Here is a 24,602-nt window from a genome sequence, read left to right as displayed (position 1 = left end):
CCGGGGTAGTTTCTGTCTGATATTAGCATTATAGAGCCCTTTTACCTCTCTGGCATGGACTTGTGAATTTCCTGAGAGCATGGACTATACCTTTTTTCATGTCTGTATCCCCAGCTCCCAAACAAAACTAGTGACAAAGCCAGCCATAGGTAAGTGTTTGTTGACTGAGTGATCTCCTATGGTTTAAAGTAACTAGCCTGGATTTGAGGTTTCGAATCCTTTTCACAGCCCTAAGGTTTGAATGGGGATGAAAATAAAGCAAACAGTGGATGAGGTTTTCAAGCTGTTTACAGACATTCATTTTTCTGAGGGATCCATCCCTAGTTTGAGCTTTGGAAAAGATTCCTTTTATGCTGGTACCAACCCACTGGGATCAGAGAGAAGGGACAACAGCGGTCTTTGTTCCTCCCATTCTTCTTTGCGGTACTACATCCACGGCAAGCTTACCTGCCTCAGCATAGGGACACAAGGTAGGAAAATTATTAGGGGCAACAGAAACATTCTCTTAGAAAAGTGATTTTTTAAATTTCAAAGCACCCCCTTACAGATAAAGATTTTAGCTCCTACAAAATTAGATAGTTTAGAACTCTAGGCAACTCTAAATGTCCCATTTACTACGTGGCTGGTTCGTTTTAGATGAGTTTGAGCTCTAACTGATCAGGAATGCCCACCTCCCTGCCGCCACCCTCGTCTCTGCAATCGGTTCACTTGGTTTGTCTTTCAAGGGCTACTTTTGCATGTAGGTGTCCACGTCCGTGCCTAGAGAAATGGAAATCGCTAAACGCTGTGGTCTTAACCCATGCCGTGGCAGCATTATCTCGTAGAGAAGAGTACAGGCAGAGCCTGATAGTATATTTACATGGGAGACTTGGTGAGATTTGGGCCACAAGAAATGCTACCTCTCCACTAAGTGATAAGCAGAATTCAGAGTTGGGAAGTTGGCCCTGTTTATGGGTGGACACAGAATGGCGCTGGTGGGCAGTGAGGCTAGAGGAAAACACAGCACTCTCTGACACCCGAAAGATCCAACAGCTTTTGGGGGTTCCTGGGCTCAGCCTTCTGGGCTGGGACAGATTTTCCCACAGGAGGTCTGTGTCAACAGGTGAATGCATTCGAGCTTATGGGGATCTGCAAATAGAACTGTAGCATTTCCAAAGTCATTTGTCACTAGGCTTTTCACTCACAGTAACAATCTGGTGCTAACGAACACTGTTTACAAAGTATTTCACCATTAATGAAGACTACCTCCCAAATAACACTTTGGAGTAGGGACTAAGACACCAATTGTACAGAGGAACACACTTCGCCCCAGCGAGACCTAAGACTCGTCCAGCATCACGTGGCTCCCCGAGGTCTGCCTTAGGCATGGAGCCACGTCTTTCTGCTTCAAATTCTGGGTCCTTTTACTGATTTCAAGGAGTTCAGAATATCTGAGTTGCTGGAAAATCTGTGCAGAGAGTAACAAGTGAGGAGGGAGGCAGGAGGTGGAGAGACAGGCACTGGGGTTTCTTGGCAGGCTGGAACTCTGACTTGCTCTGATCCAGCCTCTCTATTCACACAGGAAACAGCGGGAGAGAGACGGGAGATGAAGACCGTGAGGTAAGGATGGGTGAGAACACAGCAAGGAGCTGGCGGCTACAGCAGGCAAAGAATGGCTCAGCTCATCACTTAACAGGAATGAGGAGGTGCAAAGGGTTTCCTTTGGTTCAGGGAATGGAAAGGCGCTAGCCAAAAAAGATAGCAAGGAGGAGAGCTAAGGACCACCGCTCTGGGGTTAAAATGATAGTACTTGCATGGATACTGCAGAGCAAAGGGAATAATTTCCAGCCCATGCTTCCTACTTTTCTTTAACCTTGTTAAAAAACAGACAGTCTTTACTTCATGTAGAATGTAAAACTCATAAATATAATGTAAAACTCTACTCAATGAATCTAGGGAAAGGAACCATGAACTTGACCAGCTGATGACAGAGCGGGATGAACACTGAACTAGGAGGTGGGAACTAGGGGTCCAGCTCTAAACTTAGAGGCTTGTGTGATCTTGGCCACCACAGAAGCCCCAGAGTCTCAGTTTTCTTATCTGTCAAATGAGTGGTTTGAAACAGATGGTCCCTAAGGGTCTGTCTGGTTCTGATATTCTCCGGCCGTGGCACTTTTGAGAGCTTCCATGCCCTCATCGTCCATGCTTTCCAGAGAAATAGCATCTGTCACATCAATGACACAGCATTTGTATCCCTCCCTTTATTTTTCTCCTGCTAAGGTGTTTTAATCCTGACAGTATAATAGAATAAATCACAGCCATCAGAGATGGGAGTGACACTGGCCACACACATTAGAGATAAACAGTCAAAAATCACTCACCCGTGCCTTCCCCTTGGCCCAAAGCCTCTGCTGTCTGACAACACTAAGCCTGAACTATGATTTCCATCTGGCTGCACAGATCTGAACACCAAAATAACCCTCTGCATTGTCTTAATAGCTGTAATGATACTCTGCTTCTCAGCAGCCTGGCTGTTCAGACCATCTCAACATTTGGATTTGATTTCTTCCCTCCAGCAAGTGTAGAGGGAAGTATGGTTGTTACATAGTCAATCAACAAACATTTCCTAGCCCCTACAAACAGCAGCCACTCAAATCAGATGGCTTAAGTTTAGTCCTCTTCCATTCCTTACATACAAGGGGCCTGTCCTTAGTAGGGTAACTAAGCCCTCTAAACCTTGGTAGTCCTTAAGAGTAGTGACGATTTTCACAAACAAATCTCATAGGTTATGATGAGACAGTAATTGTTCAGTACATTTAAGCTACTAACATTATTGTTACAACTCTTTTGTCTCTGTCTTAGACAAAAAGGAGAGTACTATGGTGATAGAGAATTGGGGAAATGGATGATGGTGACAGAAAATTCCAAAAAGGCAGAGTTTTCAGAATAATTGCTTGGCCTGGGGGCTAAGTCAGTCATGCAAATGGCAAATTTTCAAGCTGAGCTCTTAGCCACTTCTTTGTTTTGTTTCCTCAACACTTGGCTTAGCTGGTATTTCTGCCGCTCTCTATGAAAGTTACCTGTGAACAAGAAGCTGTGATAGGCCATACAACCAGGGATGGGTATGTTTTTACATGACAGAGGATTGTCTGGTCTTTAAAAAGAAAAAGAAAAAAAAAGATTCTTCTCTCTTAAGGGAAAAAAAAAAAACAACAACTATGATATACCAGAATTAAATCAGCTCCGAAAAGCCAAGGAATCACTCTCCACTAAGGGTGACTGAGGAGTAGGAACTCAGTACTCATTGTGTATAGAGGGCAGGGGAGTAGAGGCTAGCAGAGGGCACCTGGTTTGAGATAAGGAACAAAAGGGTTGGACCCACCGTTCTGATCCAGAAAGTAAGACTTCTGGATAAGGGCCAAGATCTAATTGAAATGTGCTTTCATCGCGCTCTACGAAATGTCCATTGCTCATATCCGAAACTTAGCAAATCTAGTACAAGGAGTCAGTTTACTACCTTCATGTATGAACTGAACTCAGAGACGCCAAACTTCCATCAGACACACCTGAACCCCATGTAGGACTCTGGATGTTCTCTCCCTTGAGCAACCCTGGATGGCTTTTACCTATTCTCCCTGCTGCCTCTCTAACTACCTTAGGATCTGTTTCCCACAGAGAAGCCAGGGACTTCTCTACAAGGTAAATGATATTATACTGCTCTGCAGCTGAAAATCCTCCAGTGAATTCCCACTGTCCACTTAGCTTTAATTATCTATGATCTCTGTACCTGTTTTTTCACTTTTAAAATTGGGGAGATATTGAATGGATACATGTACGGTGCATGAAAGAATTCCTGGTACTTCATAAGTACTCAACCAGAAAGTATTATAATTAAAAAAACAAGACACGACAAAACTCTATGAAAGAAGGTGGCTTCTGTTCATTTCATTCCTGACCCAGTCCCTTTATAAAATGTGCTGAATCCCATACACAGAATGCTGAATTCTTCTAATTCTGTTAAAGACTGAAAGCAAGTAGCTTAAGCTACTGCATAATTTAACGTTCTTCGACTAATCATTCTCCTGAGATGTAAACCAAGGTTGAACAAATGTTAAGTTGTTCACACAGATATTAATTTTCTATGTTTTATGGCTTTGCGATCAAGTCGCTTGTGTTTCCTGAAAAGGGTTAATAAAAGGACCTTGTAAAGGTTTTCTGAGAACCGAGGCTGAAATTATAGCTTGTGTTATCATTGTTGTTTTTGTTAGCCACACAGTAAATAAGAAGGATGTGTGCTTAGAGGATCTAGAAAAGAAGCAAAACTTGTTGGCTCAAGGTTTGGCTAAAAACACATCGTGACATGCACGGCACAGGCACGTCCTAGAAAGCTCTCCGGGTACCAGAGGTGGCCAAGAGGCAGCTCTGGCTTGGTGTGGCACCAAGATCACTTGATCATGCCTGAGAATGCGGCGGGGGAGGGGGTGGGGGGGTGGTCTCGCAAAGCCAGCCCTGAGTAAAAAAACCTGAGCCTTCCGATGTTCTTTCCCAATCTGCCGTGGTCAAACCGAAACACAGGGGGAAAGCTGCCCTGTGGGGAGGTGAAAAGGGGATGTGGGGGCTGCGGGCAGAGCTTGGGGACCGGATGTGATCCCTCCAGATTCTAATGTGTGATGGGAATCCCCTGTTCAACAAATATTTATTAAATGTCCCCGTGCATGGCACTCTGGCTGGTATTGAAGGGGACGGAAAGTTGAATGAGGCACTGTCTTCGTCCTCAAGGAACTTGCAGGGTAAGCCTGCTATTCTGCACTTTCTGAGATCTGATATAATAGCTTCTAAGGGGAAAGAGCAATATCAGGTTTGTTAGGCATGTAGTTAGAAATCTCACATGCACTACAAACAATAAGAACAAAAAACAACCAACCGGGCAACTCTGTATTTTTACAACTTTTATGTAAAACTATTCTAAAATTAAAAGTTTATTAAAAGTTTTTGAAAAACCAACCAACCAAAGAAACAGGAAAGAAAAGTACATTTCTTATGCAAACAAAATCCATAAAAACAAATCACAAACCTTCTAAAATTTAGTAAGTACCAAGCCACATTTTTATCACAAGCTCAACGCCTTCTTTTTAAATCAACCGTTTCCCAGCTAAGAAGTCCTACGCTGGCAGCTTCAGGAGCTACATCTTTTCTATAGATAGTCTTCTTTTGGCCTACATGACGATGCTTAAAACGCTTTAGCTGCCAAAGGCCTTAACCAACTTTGCCCTGAAAGCAGATGCTGAGAAAAATTCTTGTTAACAAGTATATTATTTGGGAAGTGATTCAAAGGAACAAGAGTGAAGGACAGGATGAAAAACAGGACAGGAGGGAGCACCAATATAAGAATCTGTCATAGAGTTGGTCATTGCTGTGGGTGTTTAGTGATGGTGGAGCTGGAACCTTAGGCTGTGCTTCTCAGGGTGAAGGGGAGGGGCATTTATCCTTAGCTTCCTATCCACTGGCTTCTGAACTTATTGGTCAAGCGAGCCCCACAGCTGCCAATGGTGGACATTCTTACACTCCACTGTCCCCGTCCTTAACGGCATTCAGTACTTTGTCACCAGAAAATTCCGGGGCAGGAGATGAGGCCAGCATGTGTGCAGAGCCTACTTAAACTGCCCCAGGAGTGGCCATTCCAGCAACATTTGGGATTAACATATACACACTACTATATATAAAACAGATGATCAAAAAGGACCTACTGTATAGCACAGGGAACTCTACTCAATATTTTGTAATAACCTATATGGGAAAAGGATCTGAAAAAGAATGAATACATGTATAACTGAATCACTTTGCTGTACACCTAAAACAAAGTTGTAAGTCAACTATACTCCAATAAAATTAAGACAAAGAAGCAATGTGAACCACAAAAAAAAATAAAAAATAAAATCTGAGAATTTTATGAAAATAAAATCCAAATTTCTCACCTTTCTTGAAAAGTCGGAAGATCTAACAACACTAGAGCCGAATTCCCCAAGGCACCAAATTGCCAGAGCTGAGAGGCACAGTCCAAGTCAGGACAGTCTCCACCGTGACACATGGGTGAAAACCCAGACTCCTTGGTTTCTTGATACGTTACCCTCCCTGTGAGCGTCAGACTTTCAACCTCACTTGAACTATTCTCAGGCTCAAGAACTATTCACATTGAAAAGCAGGTAGGAACCCAACATTAACATTATCCTTCCTCACTGGCTTCACCTTTCACCATACATGTAACCTGGCTGTCTTTCTTCTGAGGGTAGGTTTCAATTTGTCGTGACTGCTTTGACATTGAAGATGTTGGATCAATTGACACAATTAATTGATTACATGCTACATTCCAAGCCAGGTGCTCAAATTAAACCTCGCTTTTAATGTTTAACAAAATGTACAAGAAGAAGCAGGGGTTCTAGAAGAATCAGTCCCTTTGCTTCTTCTGACTCATAACAAATAGGTGGACCCTGGCAACCAGGGACCTATGATAACTGATACAGAGTCAAATGGTTGCTCATGATTGGTTTGGTTCGGAAACATGAGGTAATGCGCTCCTGGCTACATGGCATTTATTAACCAAAACACTCTAAGAATTATGAGGTGCTATTAAAACTGGAATTAGGGGCTTCTGCATGGAAAGTGAGATTCCAAGTCACTATGCTAAGCATAAAGCCCTGTAAGCTTGAAATGCTATTAGTTACCAAAGAAATTGTTACAATCTGTAGTCTGTGTCCTGTTGCACTCAATCCTTTGAGATGTTTCATTTATATAAAAGTACAGTTTTAAAAATACTCATGCCTATATCCAACTCTGCACCCCTCCTCCACTCCCCCACCAGAGGGTCTGATTGAATCGGCTTGGGCATGGGGACTTTTCAAAACTCCCCAGAAGAGTCTGATGAGTTGCCACTGGTCCAGAAACAGAAATGAAGTGAGGGGGTGGCCCCACTTGCTGTCCCCTCACTGCTCAGCTAGGACAACTCAGCACTTTGCTGTAGCCTCCCTGCTGTTCAAGCTCTCGGTTTGCGAAGCACAAAGTGTTAACTGGGTCATCTCCTGGCTGGGCTTTTGCAACCAATATAAATGGGGGTCAAGAGTGTGAGCTTTAACTGAATCGCCACTGTGAACTAAGGAACATTTGAACCCGAGGTTCCCAGGTGGACAGGGACCTTTGTAAAGTTGATGGGGTCACCTGAATTTGCAGTCACTTTGAGAGGGCTTTTGGGGGGCTATGGATATTTATCCTGCAGTTGACTGGATCTTTTTTTGTTTTTTTTTTTGAGGACATTAAAGTAATATTCCTCTCTTCTGTCAATATCCCAGCTACAGCAAATAGATCCATAGAAACAAATTTAATCCACTGGAATGACTCTCTAAATAAATTCAACATTTTGGTTCACAATGCTGCAAATAAATTGAGCGCTTTAATTCCCCATATGTGGAGTGGACCTGAACTGTACAAGGAGAGACAGAGAGGCACCTATTATACAGTCAAGGTGGCCATGGAAGAGGGGGAATTGAAAAGGAGGCAGTTCAAACTATTTTTAAAATAAAATGCATCCCACTGGGACAGCAACTGCCCGATGCCTACTATTCAGAAATCAGGGTGAACAAAGGGAAGCTTCACATTTGGTGGTTCTGGCCAAAGAAAAAGATCTGGAAAAGGGAGAAGAATAACAGGTTCAGCTGAGAATATAACAGAGCCCATCTGACTTTTCTGTGTGTGTGTGTTTGTTTTTTTTTTTTTTCCATTCCCAGAAAGATCTTTCTATCCTGGAGAAAATGTGTTAAAGATAATTCTCATAGTAACTTTGGTAAAATATTCCAAATATTATAAAAGGCTATTGGACATTATTAAATAAGTCTGTGTTGCACTTATTTTAATATCTTTGCACACACTCAGTATTTGTTCTGATGGCTCCAGCAGAGATTTATTACTAAAGTAGATCTGACTTGAGGTTGAGTGGAAAGGAAAGCAGGAGGAATACTGAGTAACTTGGTGTTACGATGGAGTTTGGCTGCAGCAGAAAAAGAGGTCTTGTGAGATACGTGTGCCGATTAAGGTGCTCAAGAAATGAACGTGAATTCACGTTGGATAGACACCAGCCCCCTCCTCTTCATATGTCCCTAGGGATGCTTCTGGAATTGCCAGGGCTGAAAATTACATTAAAAACCTAAAAATGTGACACTGAAAATGTAATGTCTCCTTTGATAATATCAGCATGACGATTCATCAACGGGTGGGGCAGCACCCCTCCGGGACCTAGACTGTAAGGCATCCTGAGACAGACACAGGCAATTAATTACTCGACCTCTCACAGTGCCGTTTTTCTAAAGCTTCCGGTCGGAATTATATCCTGTCACCAATCGCATTGCACCAAAGGCTCCCTACACGTATGACATAGTAGGTCCCTGCAGAGACAGGACTGCAGTATGTAGCACCAGCCTAGAAAAGCCAATAGCATCACTGGATCGCCAATACTCTGAAAAAGCAAATGGTAGTGAAACTCAATATATGTGCATCCAAGTGTGTTGCAGAAAACTCTTGCAGGTTGGCATTTCACAATGTGAGATTTGATACTGTCCTGCTGGACAGAAACACAACCCAGATTTCTAAGTGGATTCCTCTTCTGAGTCATGGAGCTTTAAATTCTTCTCATTAGAACAGGAAACAAGCCACTGATAAAAATAAATTCTCTTGTTGCAGCCTCCACCAGTCAGAACAGAAAGTTGCAAAGCACTTTGTTGATCTCCTATTCACAGGAGTCCTAGCATCCACATGCTGGGGAGGCTGAGTCACTCATAAAGAGCTAATGCCAACAGTAACAGTCAGGAAGGGCCAGCAGGATTCCGAGGGCTGAGCTCTCTCCACAGAGGTGATCCGGAGGTTAAGCCTTGTGGGACTAACAGATCTGGAATAGGCAGGTAGATACTCTACAAGGAAGGAGTGTGGACACAGGAAAGTTCATGCTCTTTCGCAATGGCAACAGCCTAGAGGGCCCTGGCATGCAACATAAGTGACTGAAGAGGAGGACGGGTGCTAAGATAAAAAGCTGTGATGGGGCCCCTGCAGCAAACGGGAATGTGAATGGATTGGCTATGCACATGCCATTCTAAACGTCTAACGCAACCTGTAGGCCACCTAGGGGCCAAGCATGGCCTGTGCGCCTTGACGTCGTGACCTCTGATTTAGGGGATGAAGAGGAAGCCAACTCTTGGTAGTGGAGTGGGAAACAAGACAGGTGCTGTTTTATTCATTTTTACCTGGAATGAATGCTAAGTCAAATTTAGACTAAGTAGAGCATCGAAAGGAAAGTAAGTTTTTTTCTACTCTCTCTGCAGGATCTTCGGCCTCTTCCTGTCCATTGATTGCCTGTGTTCTCACATGAACCCCTTTATCTATGCTCCTTGTATATTCTTTCCTGGCTGATCACACCAAGTCCCATAAAATTATTAGCTGTCAACTCCTAAATCTCTATCCAGCTCAAGCATCTCAGCAGAATTTCAGAGCTGTACATTTAACTGCCTATTAGACATCTACACGTGCATGGCCTAAGGGCACTTCAAACTCGAAAGGTCCACAGTTACACATCCTATCTTAACCCACGAACCAGCCCCCTCCTCTGTTTCAAGCCCCGGTGATGAGCAGGAACATTTAGTCAGTTGCCATAACCAGAAACTTTGGCAATGTCCTGCACTCCTCTTCCCTCCCTCACCTTGCTTGCCCCCTCAGTTGCCAGAAAAGTATTGATTTCATATTCTCAGCATCCTCTGCTTTGCTAGTCAAGTTACCAACTGGCAGGAATAAAATACCCACTCAGGCACACACACACATCTGGTATGAGTTCCTGATTTATTTAGCCAATAAGAGAAAACGAGCAATGTACTGTGGTCACACAGGGCAGTAGATGAAACATAATCCTTTTCCTATATTTTCCTTGCCCTGGATCCATACGAGGTACTCTGTTGCTGGTACTACTCTTTGCATAGGCAGGCTAATAAGAGCGAGAAAAACATCCAAATTCTTATAATACCACGTTTCTATACTCTGGCTTGTGTTGCCATTCCAGGGGAACTTGAACTAACAATCTTAGGCATTTCCGTTTAAGAGATTATTTACAAGCAGTGACCTTCTCTGGCTCTTTAAGTAATTTTGGCATCAGGAAGGCAGTATTCTCTCTGCAGGAGAAGAGAACGGTCAATGCCCAAGAGATCCAGAACATTCTGCCTGCCTCCGCTTTTATAGGGTCCTAAAAAGTCAACAGTCTTTGTTCCCCAACAACATCTCTCAAGTCATCTCGACTATCCCAGTTCAGGCTACTAGGCTCCCTTGCCTAAATAAAACACAGCCTCCTACCCCACTTCACTGACCATCTTGTCTCCCTGTAACATACTCCATCAACTGGAGCAAGCATCGTTTCTCTGAAATGCCTTCAGGAGCCAGTTTCTCTCTCCCACTCCATCTCCTCTGTCCCCACACCACATTCAGCTAACCTGAACTTCTTTTAGATCCTTGGAACAACTCATCTTTGTCCCATCCAGATCTTTGCATATGTTCTATCTTTTGCCTGAATGCTCTTTCTTGCCTCTTTGATCACCCACCTCTTCCTCATCCTTCAAGGGTATGAAAGGATGTCACAATTTCTGAGACCCCTGATGCACAATTCTGGGTTAGATACCTCTCCAAAGCCATCCAGTATTTTCCCTTTTGCGCTGTTTATCAGACCATATCTAGTTCTACGTCTATTATTTCTTTCCTCTTTAGGATTGCTGAGTTTTGTGAGGTTAGTGACCATGTTTGCCTTATTCACTGCTGTGTCCCATAACTTAACACGATTGCCTCGCGGGCACCCCTTAAAAATACGGCAGTGCTTCAGATGTAGAGAACACATGTATGGACAACCAAGGGGGGAAAGCGGCGGGGGTGGTGGTGGTGGGATGAATTGGGCAATTGGGATTGACATGTATACACTGATGTGTATAAAATGGATGACTAATAAGAACCTGCTGTATAAAAAAAAATAAATAGAATAAAATTTAAAAATTCAAAAATAAATTAAAAAAATAAGGCAGTGCTTTAGAAAATCAAAGACTATCCATGATACAAAAAGGCATGCCAGGGGAAAGACTGATGGAAAAAGGCAATTTAAATGGTCAAGCAGTGGGACAATATTGAAATGTTGGAAGCTTCCCATGGGATGAGAAACTTGGAAATAAAATAAATTAAGAAAGATAATGGTCATGACGTAGTGAACATCGATATAAAGAAGCCAGGAAAAAAAAAGACAGTCTTAGAAGATTCTACCTTAAAGGCAGGAGTTATGATACCATCCCCCAAAACGGGGGGAAAAAATGAAAACAGATTTTGAGGAAAATAAAATTAAGTTTTCTACTGGATTTTCTATGAAAAATATTCCAAGGGCAGTTGGGAACGCAGACATGGGAGCTTGGAAAGACTGCACTTGTTTCAGACTTGAGTGCCACTAGTATTGGAGGCATGTATTATCAGGCCGGTCAATATTCTTTACCTATGTCTGATATCAGAACATTTATTTTTATATCCTATATGGCATTTATTCCATCAGCCTTAGAAAGTACTCACTATAAGCTACCTCTAGGTATAGCCTAAGCCCAAGACATGGCCAACTGAAGTCAGAGTGACAGAGGAATGAGCATGTGTCCCATGCCAGGCCCATCTGAATCTTCCTCAGGAATGTTCTGCTGATGACTGCAGAAGACTGTTTCCAATGATGTTACTCAGGGAAGAGACATGAGAGTGGGGTTATCAACAGACAACTTCCAACAGATCTCTCTCCAAAGTAAACCCAAGTAAAGAGAATGAGAAAAAAGACTTCAGTGTGAGGCCAGATGTATTGCTAGATTCTCCAATGACATAAGACAAAGCAACAGATTTTTTCATAAGCTAATTTCAGTTGAGATATTATCCTACTTGTAACTCAAAGAGTCTTGAGAAGCATAAGCAGTGAACATTCATATTGTACAAACGAGACTGTTCTAAAGGAAGTGCCATGAGAAGAAAGAGGGAAGGTCTCAGGTGAAATGGAGAATTACCGCGGAAAAAGAACAGGAAAAGGAAGACAATTCAAAGAAACTTAGATCCAAAGTTGAATGCGAAATGGACAATAGATAATTACCGAAAGAATAACAACTGGGAAACATGAAGACTGTAATGCTAGAAGGGCAGTGAATACAACAATGAAAATCCAGATAAGTTCAACTCTCTAAGTGAAAAGGACTCTAAATTATTACATGTAGAGTGATGAGAATTAAATAATTTTCATCCAGAGTTTATATTCATAAAATCTTCTTGTAATTTAAACCCATTCCTAAGATTTACATGCCATTTATATGCTATAAAACAAAAATCTTAAAAAAAAATTGTATCCAGTGACACTACCTTAGAGCATTTTTCCAATCTTTTTCTTTTTTTTACTTGTAAAATTGTCGGACTAGCAACTCTTACAGTGTGTTGGCATCAGCTGACAGTTGCTACATGGTATTTTTCATTCCTTTCTAAAAATAGGGAAATAACCTGTGAGTTATGTTCATCTTTGGGAGCAAAAGGTACGGTGAGTAGGGAGTCAAACACACGCTATCAACAACTGGAAGAGAAATTCTGGCTTTGAAGATGTCAGAAGTTTTGCAAGTCACAGGAAACAAATCGAAGGTGTGGACGTGGGAAGAAGGGAGATTTCTGTCACACACAATATTGTAAGGGTTGGAGGGAAGATGATCACCACTCTTGCTGACAATAGTATTAAAACAGTAGTAATCATAACTGCTAGCATGTATTCAGCACTTTATTAAAAGAAAGACAACATCCATAGCGTACATGCATAATCGTAAGAAAGGATCCCAACAATCCTATTGATGGAAACATTTACAAGAACAGAAAATAAGACTTAGTCTAGTCTGTGCTCTAGAATGTGATCAAGGTCATACTGATCAAACACAGCAATACTGGGACACAGACACAGTTTAACTCTGGGTCTGCACTGTTAACTGCTCTCCCATATGCCTTTCAGATGAAGCAACAAGCATTCAAATTAGCCAGCAAGAAGATGACAGATCATCTTACATTGAAATGTTGTAGAGCCCTTCTTTTTCTAAAGGTTTTTTTTTTTAAAAGCAACAACACAACCAAAGACTAAGAAGTAAAATGCTATTCTCAGCTGAGGTATGAAAAGAAGTCTTGCCTAGGGGTGGAAGAATAAATGGAAAGCAATCTTCTCAAGGTACTGGTCAGCCTTCCAAATACTGACCAACCAAACTCCTGAATTTCCCTAAAACATAATGGTTTATTGTGGCAGATAAATTGAAAGGCTGGGGTTTTCAAAATAGAACCTAACTGTTGCTTTGGGTACAGTGGAAAAATAACTATTTTAACACAATGGTATAAACAGAAATGCTCACAGGTTTCCAATGTACTTCAACAATTATAACATACATTAATTGAATCGATACAGGTAACACTTGAGTTTACTGGTAGTTCATGAGTTTTCAGCTCATTAGCACATGTTTAATTTATGCTATGCCAAATTACACAGAGCAAAAACATATTGCCCAAATTATTTTAAAGATCACAAGAGTGGAAATTAGTTTATGAAATGCCAAAATCAAACCTAGCCTCAAATGTGTACGTGTGTGTGTTGATGTATTTTTAAAGGGTATCAAGGGGTTAGTGAAAGTTGTTTCTGTGCTAGATCTGATGGAGAGAAGAGATGCAAGCATCCTTTCAAAAATCCAGTCTTCCTCTAGTTCTTTCTTCAACCTTGACCCAGACAGACAGCCTGAGGTACAGAGACAGAATTCAATCTTGGCCCCCTCTCAAGGGACTTGCACCACTAACTGGAAAGAAGGGCTGTTAGAGGGGTGAGAAGCCTGGCGGAACTCTCTGGCCCACTGAGCCTTGGCTATAGCCCAGAAACCAGTCCGTTCTGCTTACCTAAGCAATAGCATTTAGAGAGTGACCCCTTTCTTGGTTAGTGCTCCGGGATGAGAGGTGGTGCAAAAAGCAATGACCTAGGGGAGGGAAGAGAATCAGTGTTCACAGCCTGGCGCACATACTGACACTGGGAGCTTTCTCCTACAGTGGTGGGTGATGGAGAAGCACTGTAGGAAGGTAGGCTTCCGGGGAGTTTGGGATAGTTGTGCACACGGAGGGGAATGGGCGAGAACAGGAATCTAGATCAGCACTGAGGCTGGTGGTGCTCATTCTATGTTCCATCAACATTAGGGATTATACTTCCTATACTGAGAAAGGCTTATAGGTGTTGATACCTAAAAGGTTTCTCCATTGAATTTCATGGCCTTTGACTGAAGCTGAATGGCTTGTTCTCATTGGTTTACTTATTTATTTGAGAAGTGCTCAAACATAACGGTTTAAAACACAGCTCTTGAATCCAGCTCCCTGGATGTGAAACCTGTCTCCAGTTCTTCCTATGTTGGTGACCTTGGATGACGTATTTAATCTCCCCATGCCTAGGTTTCCTAATCCATAAAAAAAGGGATTAATAATAGTACCTACCGTACAACATTGCTCTGAACATTGACTGAATTACTACAAGTAAAATGCTTCGACAGGCACCTGACATGAAGAAAGTCTCCATAATTGTTAGCCATTATTCTTTTGTTATTATGATTGTTGTTGTTTAATACATCTGAAGACTGGACAGTAATCCTGGTGAAGCACAGAATTAGACCAGAGTCACAGGTACACAAATATGCAAAAGCAGAGTTCAAAGCTAACTTTAGGCTCCTAAGCCACAGGAGGATGTCTTGTATATCACACTGTTCTACACCCTAACTTCAGGGTCCAAAAGAACAAGCTGATACAACCTGCCTGGGAGCTTGGCTGACCTACGTTATTCAAAGTGGCATCTATTTCAAAGATTAGGCTGCGACTGGGTCTGCCCAGGGATCAGACCACTGGTCACTTTTGTCAGGCGCATTAACTCTCAGACCACTAGGATGCTATTTAGTGCAGGATTAGTCATTTACTAATTACTAATGACTCCAGCGGCCATAGACCTAAGGTCAATAATTTTCTCCCTTCACACCAGGAGGATCCAGCACAGAGAGGCCAGACAGGTAATTTGCATTGTCTCTTCGTAGGAGAAGAGACCCACAACAGAAGGAGGCAGAGGAGGATTCTGTGTTGAAAGCAAGCAAAGAAGTTTTACTTTGACAGGAGTTTCCATAAGCTTCTCAGGGGAACATGTGGCTCATCTCTCCTGCTGGGACCTGGCAGGTTCTCACATTTGATACTTGCTGCCAGCCAGTTGGGGAAACAGGACAAGGTCTGACCCGGGCCCCAAATCACTTCTGCTAGCTGGCAAGTCTTTTCCCCTCTGAGCATCTGGAGAGTCATCCAACTGTGTGTGCCAAACTTGCTTGTATGTGAGAAGCGTGTTTGTTTTATGATCAGTGCCTTGGGTTTTAAATAAGAATACCGTAGGAGATGATCCCGCTCTGATCCTTGCTAATGTACCTCTAGGCTAATAAGTGCCGAGGTGATCCTCCTCTTTGATTTCATGAATAAGAAAATAAAATGGGAAATGCATGACAGTTTTTAAAAAGTACTGTTATTACTGAGTGTAAAATTTGTTTTAATCCTCTCTGGAGTGGCTAGGTTTCACTTTAAAAGTGCTGCTTGCCGGGCGTCCCTGGTGGCACAGTGGTTGAGAGTCCGCCTGGCGATGCAGGGGACACGGGTTCGTGCCCCGGTCTGGGAAGATCCCACGTGCTGCGGAGTGGCTGGGCCTGTGAGCCGTGGCCGCTGAGCCTGCGCGTCCGGAGCCTGTGCTCCGCAACAGGAGAGGCCACAACAGTGAGAGGCCCGCGTACCGCAAAAAAAAAAAAAAAGAAAAGAAAAGAAAAAAAAAAAGTGCTGCTTGCCAGATTGCATCTCCTGTTCCTCCTCTCCTTAAATATGTGCTTATTTACTTCCTGCAAAGTTCAATTTTAGAACCCATCAAAGTAGATCCACTCAGACTGACTACATTTTCATGCATAAATTCATAGATGTCTTCAGAAGGAATTGCACTTGCATATGCAAATACTTCCAATGCCTTTTCATTTCTACTTTTGGCCTGCACAGTTTTTAATTCATGCAAACACATTACACAAACAAATATGGGCTCAATAACAACACAAGGCATGTGTGAATTGTTAATTGCAAAGCTAGCAGTTTGATATGGCCAAGCGACTTCCATTATTATCAATGGAGAGGAACAAGATTAAACAGGAAGAATAAAGGTATATATGAAAATAAAATCCCAAGCACTTGGTTTCATTTTATGTAAATATTAATAAGGGAAAAGGTGATAGGCAAATCCACATTTCAACAGTAATCTGGGATCTACAGCTCAGTGCACAATGATCCAGAAGCCAGGATGCACCTTTAGTGAGACTTAGGAAGGAGAGGCCACATTTCAGCCCAGAATCACAAGAAACAAAAACATATGCAGTAGTATCATAAATAAAACCAAAAGTACAGCAGAAAATGAAAGGCTTTCAACCGTGTTGAACGTGCATCACCTTTCAAAATATTTGAGTCTTGTATTAGAGATGCTCTTGGAAATAACAGGTAGGTGTCCTCATTTTTCATAGTGGATATTTAAGCCCTCCCTTAATTAAGCTGTGCTTCCTCATATATATATATATATATATATATATATTTTTTTTTTTTTTTTTTCTTCTCCAATTCCCACTACATGCACTTTGGGGTTGGGTGAGAATTTAACAAAGTAAAACACTTGTTGACGGTACTCACAGATCAAACACATTTGATACAGAACAATTTTCAAGGAACCCTCCCCCTGTTTGCAAAATGTTTCATTTACATGAAGGCAACTCAGAAAATAAGAGTGAAGATTAAATAAAAAGTGTATTCTGCAAGGGTCTACAATGGCAGTGGAAAAACAATTTTAGCTGCTTCTCCACTGATTTTGTTGAATATTCTATTAAATATAAAAGTTGAACCTAGGCTAAACAAGGAGAATTTGAGAACATGTTATTTTTAGAACAACCGCTGGATTATAGGATATATACATATATATTACATATAAGTGGTGTTTTCTAATAGATAAGTAAAGTAACTTAAGGAAGTTAAGACACTGGGAATGGAATTCCAAGCTGCTATAGAGTAAATGTTTGTGACCCTCCAAAACTTTTTACATGAAACGAAAACCACAGTGGTATTTGGAGGTGGGACTTTGGGGAGGTAAGTAAGTTACAAGGGTGGAGCCCTCATGAATGGGTTCAGTGCCCTTTTTTTAAAAGAGGCCCCAGAGAGCTCTCTTGCCTTCTTCAGCTATATGAGGATACAGGAAAAGATGGCTGTCCGTGGGCCAGGGAAAGACCTCTCACCAGACCCCAAATCTGCCAGTCCCTTGACCTTGGACCTCCCTGCTTCCAGAACTGTGCAAAATAAATTTCTGTTGTTCATAAGCCACTGGTTCACGGTATTTTGTTACAGCAGCCTGAAAGGACTAAGACGCAAGCTAAGGCATCTCATGAGGAATTAAGTTAGTCGCAACATTTACTGACAGGGACATAGAACAAGAACTACAGAATCGGTGTTATAAACACATGATGCAGTAACCCAGCAGGCAGGCCGTTGACCCTTGGCACAGGCAGAGCGACCCTTCCTGGTGCATTCACTGTATTTTTGTGCATACACTTGTAATTTTGCTAAGTCTTTATGTAAATCACATACACGGTAAGGCTGGTACACAAAGCACAACACGTGGAGCCCGTGAGTCAACTCAGACACACTGCTTCTCAGGACTGTTTGTGCTTGAGTCTACCTGTCCATACATTTATAGCAACCCATGACAAGTGATAACAAAATTCTCCACGGACAGTGACTATGAAGAGAATGCCAACCGTTAGTGCTTGGAGCGAAAACATTCTCCTCCCCAAAGAAATCAAAATACTATATGAAAATTAAGTTTGTGTGAAAGTACATGGGGATTATATCAGTGGAACTGAAATTGGAATTCACCTGTGCTCCAAAACAAACAAAAAAATGTGTAACTCAGAATTAACATCACATTTTTTGGGGGGGGGGGAAGAGAGAAATTAAACATTATTGTATCAGGGGTGTGGTTCAAATATGTTTTTATCATTATAGCATTTGTTCAAAGAGAATATAACCAAGAAGCCCAAAGTGAGAAGCAGGAGAAATTTGAACTCTGGGAGGCTTGTGTGCTGGTTTCAAGGAAAATAGTTTAAAAAATCACAGATAATTCCATGTTCCTCAAGGTCAGAATCCGTGATGGTTTCAGGAATAACCCTCATGGGGTCAAGGGTCTGCTGCCTGTCACATCTGTCAAAACCTACCCTGGTAGGTCTCCAAAAGCAACTACCAAATTGTCAAAGAATTGAGTGTCTAGAACAAAAGAGGCCCTTGTATAATCCCCACAGGAGTTTGATATGGGTTAATGAGAAGATTGTTCTCTTAAACTAAACTTTAATGGGGAGTTGATGCCGGCCTGCTTTGCTCCCCATTTCTACCAACCTCTCTCATCGACGTGCAACAGTGCAAGCATGTAAGACAGCTCGGACCGTCAGTGCGGTCAGCTCTACATACCTTGTCTTGGGAACTCATCTGACTCCCGGTGAACGAGGTCTGTGACTCGGTTTCCATAGTGCATCCTGCTATCGTGGTCATAGGCCTTCAGAGTCTCGCTGGAGCTGTAGGACTTCTGCGTGGGCACGCGACAGTCTTCGCTGTCTAGGGAAGAACTCGTGTAGCGACACTCTTTGCCACACCGCCCCCTGGTCAGAGAGCGGTGTCGCCGATCCTTGACATCCATTATCCAGGTCCGGCAGAAGGCCGATGCTTTCCGAAAAGTCAGGCCTGAGTTTGGGCACTTGTCACTTGGCCACCTAAAAACATCACAGGAGAAAAACCCAGATTGTGATCCTAAGAAATGTTGCTTTCAGTTCTGACTCACGCCCTGACTCAGATAAAAACACAAGAAGGCAAATTTGGTCAGCGCTGCATCATTTCTTCTGCAAACGCTTAATGTATACTTAAACAATCAGCCTTAATAGAAGAACTCGACACAGTAAATTAATTCTCTTGCTGTTTAATTGAATAGATTTGGGGAAAAAAGTAATAGCAAAATAACTCATCTTTTGATTTTCTATATGTGCAAAGATGGCATGATAAGTCTGTCACTCTAATGCAAGATCTTACTGCAAAGTGGTTCAAAGCAAATCTGATTTTATTCCACTTTAATTACACTCTGTTTTTGCTATCGAAGGACTGGGGAAAAACAAATACCAAAATTAAATAAATAAAAATAAAAGAAAGGCGTATGAGGCGTAAATATATGCTGGTGATGCTTTAGTAATGGTACCAGGTCACATTCGACTAACATAAAATTTGCCTGGCTGCGTCTGGAGAATAATAATGTAAGGCATTCTTGACATGCAATCTTCCTCTGATTTCTTTAATGAGCCTTCAGGAAACTCCTCATCTGTTTTCTCTTCTTTGTAAATCTGTATCTTGGACACACCTGGTCTCTTCTTTCCCCTAGCCACCTACCTACAGGACATCACCTTGCTCACAGAGGTCTAACTGGCACAACCCTGTGACCATCAACCTAAGCCTACCCATACTGTCCTTTTCATGGCTGGGATATCCACTGCGGCAAAGAAAAACGGGGAAGAGCACTGAACACAGTAGGTAAGCTGATGCAAAGAAGCCTTTCCAACATATGACCTGGCAACCAGGGAGCCCCACAGCCTGCTGCTTAACACCCCAGGCCTGGAAATATACACAAACATCATTCAGAAAACACTAGCCTTCTACCTAGCAAACAAGACCAAAACACTTAGATGCCACTAAGTTCCAAGTGATAGGCTCTTAGTGATTTCACTGGCCATGCAAAATAGCCTGGACCATAGGGAAGGGCCTAGACAGAAGAGGAAAATACAAATTTTCATTGAAATGGCAAATACAACCCAGAGCCAGTGTAATGATTTTTCTCTAGGCTACCGTTGCTCACTGCCTCCTCAATATGTCAGGAAATACTTGGGGAGCAGATCTGTAGTTTGGAACCCCTCTGCTCTTCTTTGGTTATTTACCACGCTGTAGTGGGATGCCTGTGTATACCAAAGGACTAGCTTGGATGCACAGCAATGTGGACGGCATCTGCACCAAGACAGTGGAAGCCAAGTTATCCCTTCCTTGTCCTTTCATACCAAGAGGTCCTTCTGGATCTCATGAACCCTCCCTAATATAGAGTATCAAACTGCCTGTAATTGTGAACACCTTTGTTTGACAATTGGCAATGAAAAAGAGGGTATACCTGTTGTAAACAACAAGCACAGTTGTGCTGTTGCCACAGTCACTTATAAAAAGTTTAATTCTCAGTTTCTTGGAGCCTACAGTTCCTGACTTAGGAAGCAGAGAAGCATCTTTGAGAGTCACCAGTCAAGACCCCAGAGGACACAGTCAATGTCAGCGTGGAAGTTTTTGCTGCTGCAGAGTGAATTCAAGTGTCTTAACATTAATGCAATTTCTAGATGTCCAAAAACCTCTCCCTTAATTCCCAATGTGTGATCTCAACATTTTAGAATCCATATTACAGGCTGGTTAAGAGCATGGCTACTGGAGTCTTGTTGGATGCCAATCCCATCATGGCCACTGAGAAGCCAGAGCCCTTGTAAAATTACTCCTGGCCTTCAAACTCCATTTCTCAAACAGTGAAAGTGGAAAATAATAGTATTTATTGCATAGAGTGTTTATAAAAATTAAAGTAGATACTGTGGTAAAGCTCTCAATATGCTGCCTAACAACATGGTAGGGACTCTATAAGAAGTGTTTTTTTTTTCTCCTCTGAATGATTAAAAACAATTTTTTGTCTTAGGTAAGTAGTTGCAAATTTGCATAAGGCAGAGGGTAGAGATGATCACATGAGTCCCTGAAACTCAAACTTCTAATGATAGATATCAATACCTGAACAACACACAGATAAAGGAAGACCTTTAGCACCTACCGAGGATGTGTAAGAATGTGTGCACCAATAATGAGGAGCCACAAGTGTTTTTTAGGGGATTTGGCTGTTTTTAATGGATTTTATCATTTTCTTCTCTTCTGCTTCACTTTGAGTTTTTTCTTTTTAATGTTTGCAGTGTTCCTAACTCATGAAATCCTATCTCCTCTAATTTGCATCATGCTTTGGAAAGTGCGCTGACTTTCTACATGTGTATGTATGTGATTTTATTTTACACATATTTTTTTAAAATCACGCTCTAAGAGGGAGCCTAAAGGCTTATTACCTTTTTATAAAGTACAAGAAATTTAGTGTCTGGACATTTTGACTTCTAATTTGGTTGCCTAGTGATCTTTTCCCACTAAACTCCTCTTTCTTAGCTATGCCCTTGATATTTCAGTTTGTCAGCAATGTCACCTCCAGATAAATGATAGACATTTATATAAAATGAGGTAAGAAAATGACAAATCTTAGCCAGGAAAGCTAATTTCTTAGGAAACACACAGACTGTCGGACTGTAGACATTTTGCACTTAGCCTGCTATTTAACTATTAATTTCCAATATAAAAAAAGACAAAACAGGAGAATTTATATTAAAATCTGGGTCTTGAGCTTATCATGAAAAATCGGGCAGTCTAGAAATGCCCACTTCCAAAAAGATGGAATAAATGTCCTTTTACCTATTTCTCCCATGAGGTACAGCTAAAGACCCTGTATAATATATATGAAACAACCATAAGAAGAATCTGAAAGGTGGGAATAAGAGGTCGACGAACTAGTGCCCTCAGGACTCAAGGAACAATACTGTGGTGAGTTTCTGATATTTCTTTTGGCCCTATATATCTCAGACTTGGAGCTAAAGACACTGGCAACCCAGACACAGCAATGGACCCCGACAACAAAAGTTCCAACGAAAGTTTGCTTCCTCTAGCCAAAGGACTATGAAAGGGGCAGCCTAACAAGAGAGGAAACATTTAGATACTAACCATCTCACTCCAGCCAAACAACATAGAAAATTCAGTAGCCCTACTCCTACTTTCACCAGCAAAAGCCAAGTACAGAGCCTAGATTTCCATGCTGCTGAGGAAGCGACAAGGCATCCCAACCCCAAACAGTGGTTTCAGAGAAGACTAAGAAGGAAGCTAGACATTCATGCTTTTCAGGAAGTCATGAGCCCATCCTTTCCTCAGAGAGAGCCTGACCTTCCACTCCCCCTGGGTGGTAATAAGGTGCCACTCTCCTCTGCTGGGGTGGTATAGGAGGAGGACTAGTGGAGACTCAGGACTTTCATTATCACCCAATGGAAATGAGTCCTTCTGCCCATGGTTGGTGGCTGTTGGTATCAGTAGACATCATGCGGGGAGGAATAATGAGGCACTCCTATCCCTACCATTGAGGGAGGTATCAGTGGAGGTCTAGTGGGGAACCAGAACTCCCAACTCCTCCCCTCTCCCAGCTCCTAATGAGGAACTATCTGCCCTTGGGTTTTGGCAAAGACTGAGTAGGGAACCTGAACTTTTATGCCAAACTAGCAATAATGAGGTGGAATCCTTCATCTAACACAGCAGTGTCAGGAGAAACCAACTATAATAGAAGGTTTAAAATAAGTCATAGACTCTCATAATACCCCAAATGTCCAAACTTCACAAAAAAACAAAAACCTGTCACTCCAAGCACTAGAAAGGTTTCAAACTGAATGAAAAGAGTTTAATCAATAGATGCCAACACTGAGAGGACAAAGATGTTAGAACTATTTGACACAGATTTTAAAACAGCCATCATAAAATGCCTCAATAGCAATTATGGACACACTTTTAAAAAATGGAAAATAGAAAGTCTCATTAAAAAAACAGAAAATCTTAGCAAACAAACAGAAGATATAAAGAAGACTCCGATGGAAATTTTAGAAGTGAAAATTAACATAACTAAAATAAAAAACCTTAATAGAAGGGTTCAAGAGAAGAATGAAGAGACAGAAAAAATGATGAGGGAACTTGAACACTGAACAATGGAAATTACCCACTCTATACAGATTAACAAATAGACTAAAGAAGAAAAAATGAACAGAGCCTCAAGGATGTATGGAATGATAGCAAAAGACTTAATGTTTATGCTGTCAGAGTCCCAGAGGAAAAGAAGATGAAAGAGGGGCTGAGAAAGTGCTAAAATGGCAACTGGATGCATCCAAATTTGCCCAACACATAAAGCTACGCATTCAAGATGCTGAACAAACCCCAAACAGAATAACTCCAAATGCATCCATTTTAAGATATATCACAGTTAAACTTCTGAAAACTTAAGACAAGGAAAATCTTGAAAGCCGCGAAAGAAGAATGACACCTTACCTATAGGGGAAAGCAATCTGAATGAAAGTAGATTTCTCATCATACCATGGAGGCCAGAAAGAAATGGCACAACATTTTTCAAATGCTGAGAGAAAGGAAGTTTCAACACAGAAAACTAGATCCAGTGAAAATATGCTTCTAGAATGAAGGAGAAAACATGACATTCTCAGATGGAGGAAAACTAAGAGAAATTATGACCAGCAGACTTATTCTAAATAAATTGCTAAAGAGGTAGTTCTCTAAAACAGAAAGAAAATAATAAAGTAATAAATCTTGGAAATAGTGAAAGAAGAAATAAGAAAAAAAGAAAATACGTGGCTAGCAAAAATATTAGTAAAGACAACAGACATTCTCCTTTTGAGTTTTCCAAATTATTTTTAATGGCTGAAGTAAAAATTATAACACTGTCTGATGAGGTTCTAAATATATGTAGAGGGCACATTTAAGAAATATTATAAATGAGGAGGGTAAAAAGATATAAAGGGAGGTAGGGTTTCCACAATTTACTCTAACTGGTAAAATGGTGAAATCAGTAAACTGTGATAAGATATGTAGGCATAATGTAACAACTAAAAAAGCTATACAAAGAGATGCACTCAAAAACACTATAGATAAATCAAAATGGAGTTCAAAAAATGTTCAATAACCACCAGGAAAGAAGGAAGAAAAAGAAAGAAATGAAAACTAGAGAGAACAAGAGAACAAATAGAAAACAAAGTGTAAAATGTCAGACTTAGGCCCTAAAATAGCAATAATTACGTTAAATAGAAGCGGTCTAAATACATGAATTAAAAAATAGAGATCTTCAGAGTGAATTTAAAAATATGACCCAACTCTATTCTGTCAACAAGGAAGTAACTTTAAATATAACAATGTAGACATGTTGAGAGTAAAACAAAGGAAAAAGATATATAATGCAAACATTGATAAAAAGAAAGCAGGAGTGACTATATGAATATTAGATAAAGTGGACTTCATAGGAAAGAAAATTATCAGAGACAGAGAGGAGCATTATATGATGATGAAAGGACCAATCCTCCAAAAAGAAGTAGCAATTCTAAATATGTATGTACCAAAAAAAAAAAAAAAGCTGCAAAATATATTAAGCCAAAAATAACAGAATTGAAAGGAAAAATAAATAATCCATAATTACAGTTGGAGATTTCAATGCTGGAGTTTCAACAACTGATAAAACAACTAGACAGAAAATCAAGACGGGTACAGAA

The 24,602-nt window shown here is 41.2% G+C and overlaps 1 protein-coding gene across 5 annotated transcripts in view; it reads right to left on the bottom strand.

The window, feature by feature from the left end:
* The window catches only part of TENM2 (teneurin transmembrane protein 2), a gene marked incomplete at both ends in the record, with an annotated part of 991,817 nt that extends 972,976 nt beyond the window's left edge, over positions 1 to 18,841 (bottom strand). For all 5 annotated transcript variants that reach the window (XM_082650012.1, XM_082650013.1, XM_082650014.1 and 2 more), the window contains one exon: positions 18,616 to 18,841. In XM_082650012.1, coding sequence (XP_082506138.1) covers positions 18,616 to 18,841 — 226 coding nt within the window. The remainder of the gene's footprint in view (positions 1 to 18,615) is intronic.
* Positions 18,842 to 24,602: the final 5,761 nt, after the last annotated feature.

Source organism: Grampus griseus (genome assembly GCF_964374135.1).
Source record: "Grampus griseus genome assembly, chromosome: 3".
Taxonomy (NCBI): Eukaryota; Metazoa; Chordata; class Mammalia; order Artiodactyla; family Delphinidae; genus Grampus; species Grampus griseus.
The sequence above is the reverse complement of the archived record's forward strand: the minus strand, read 5'-3'. Positions and strand labels throughout refer to the sequence as shown.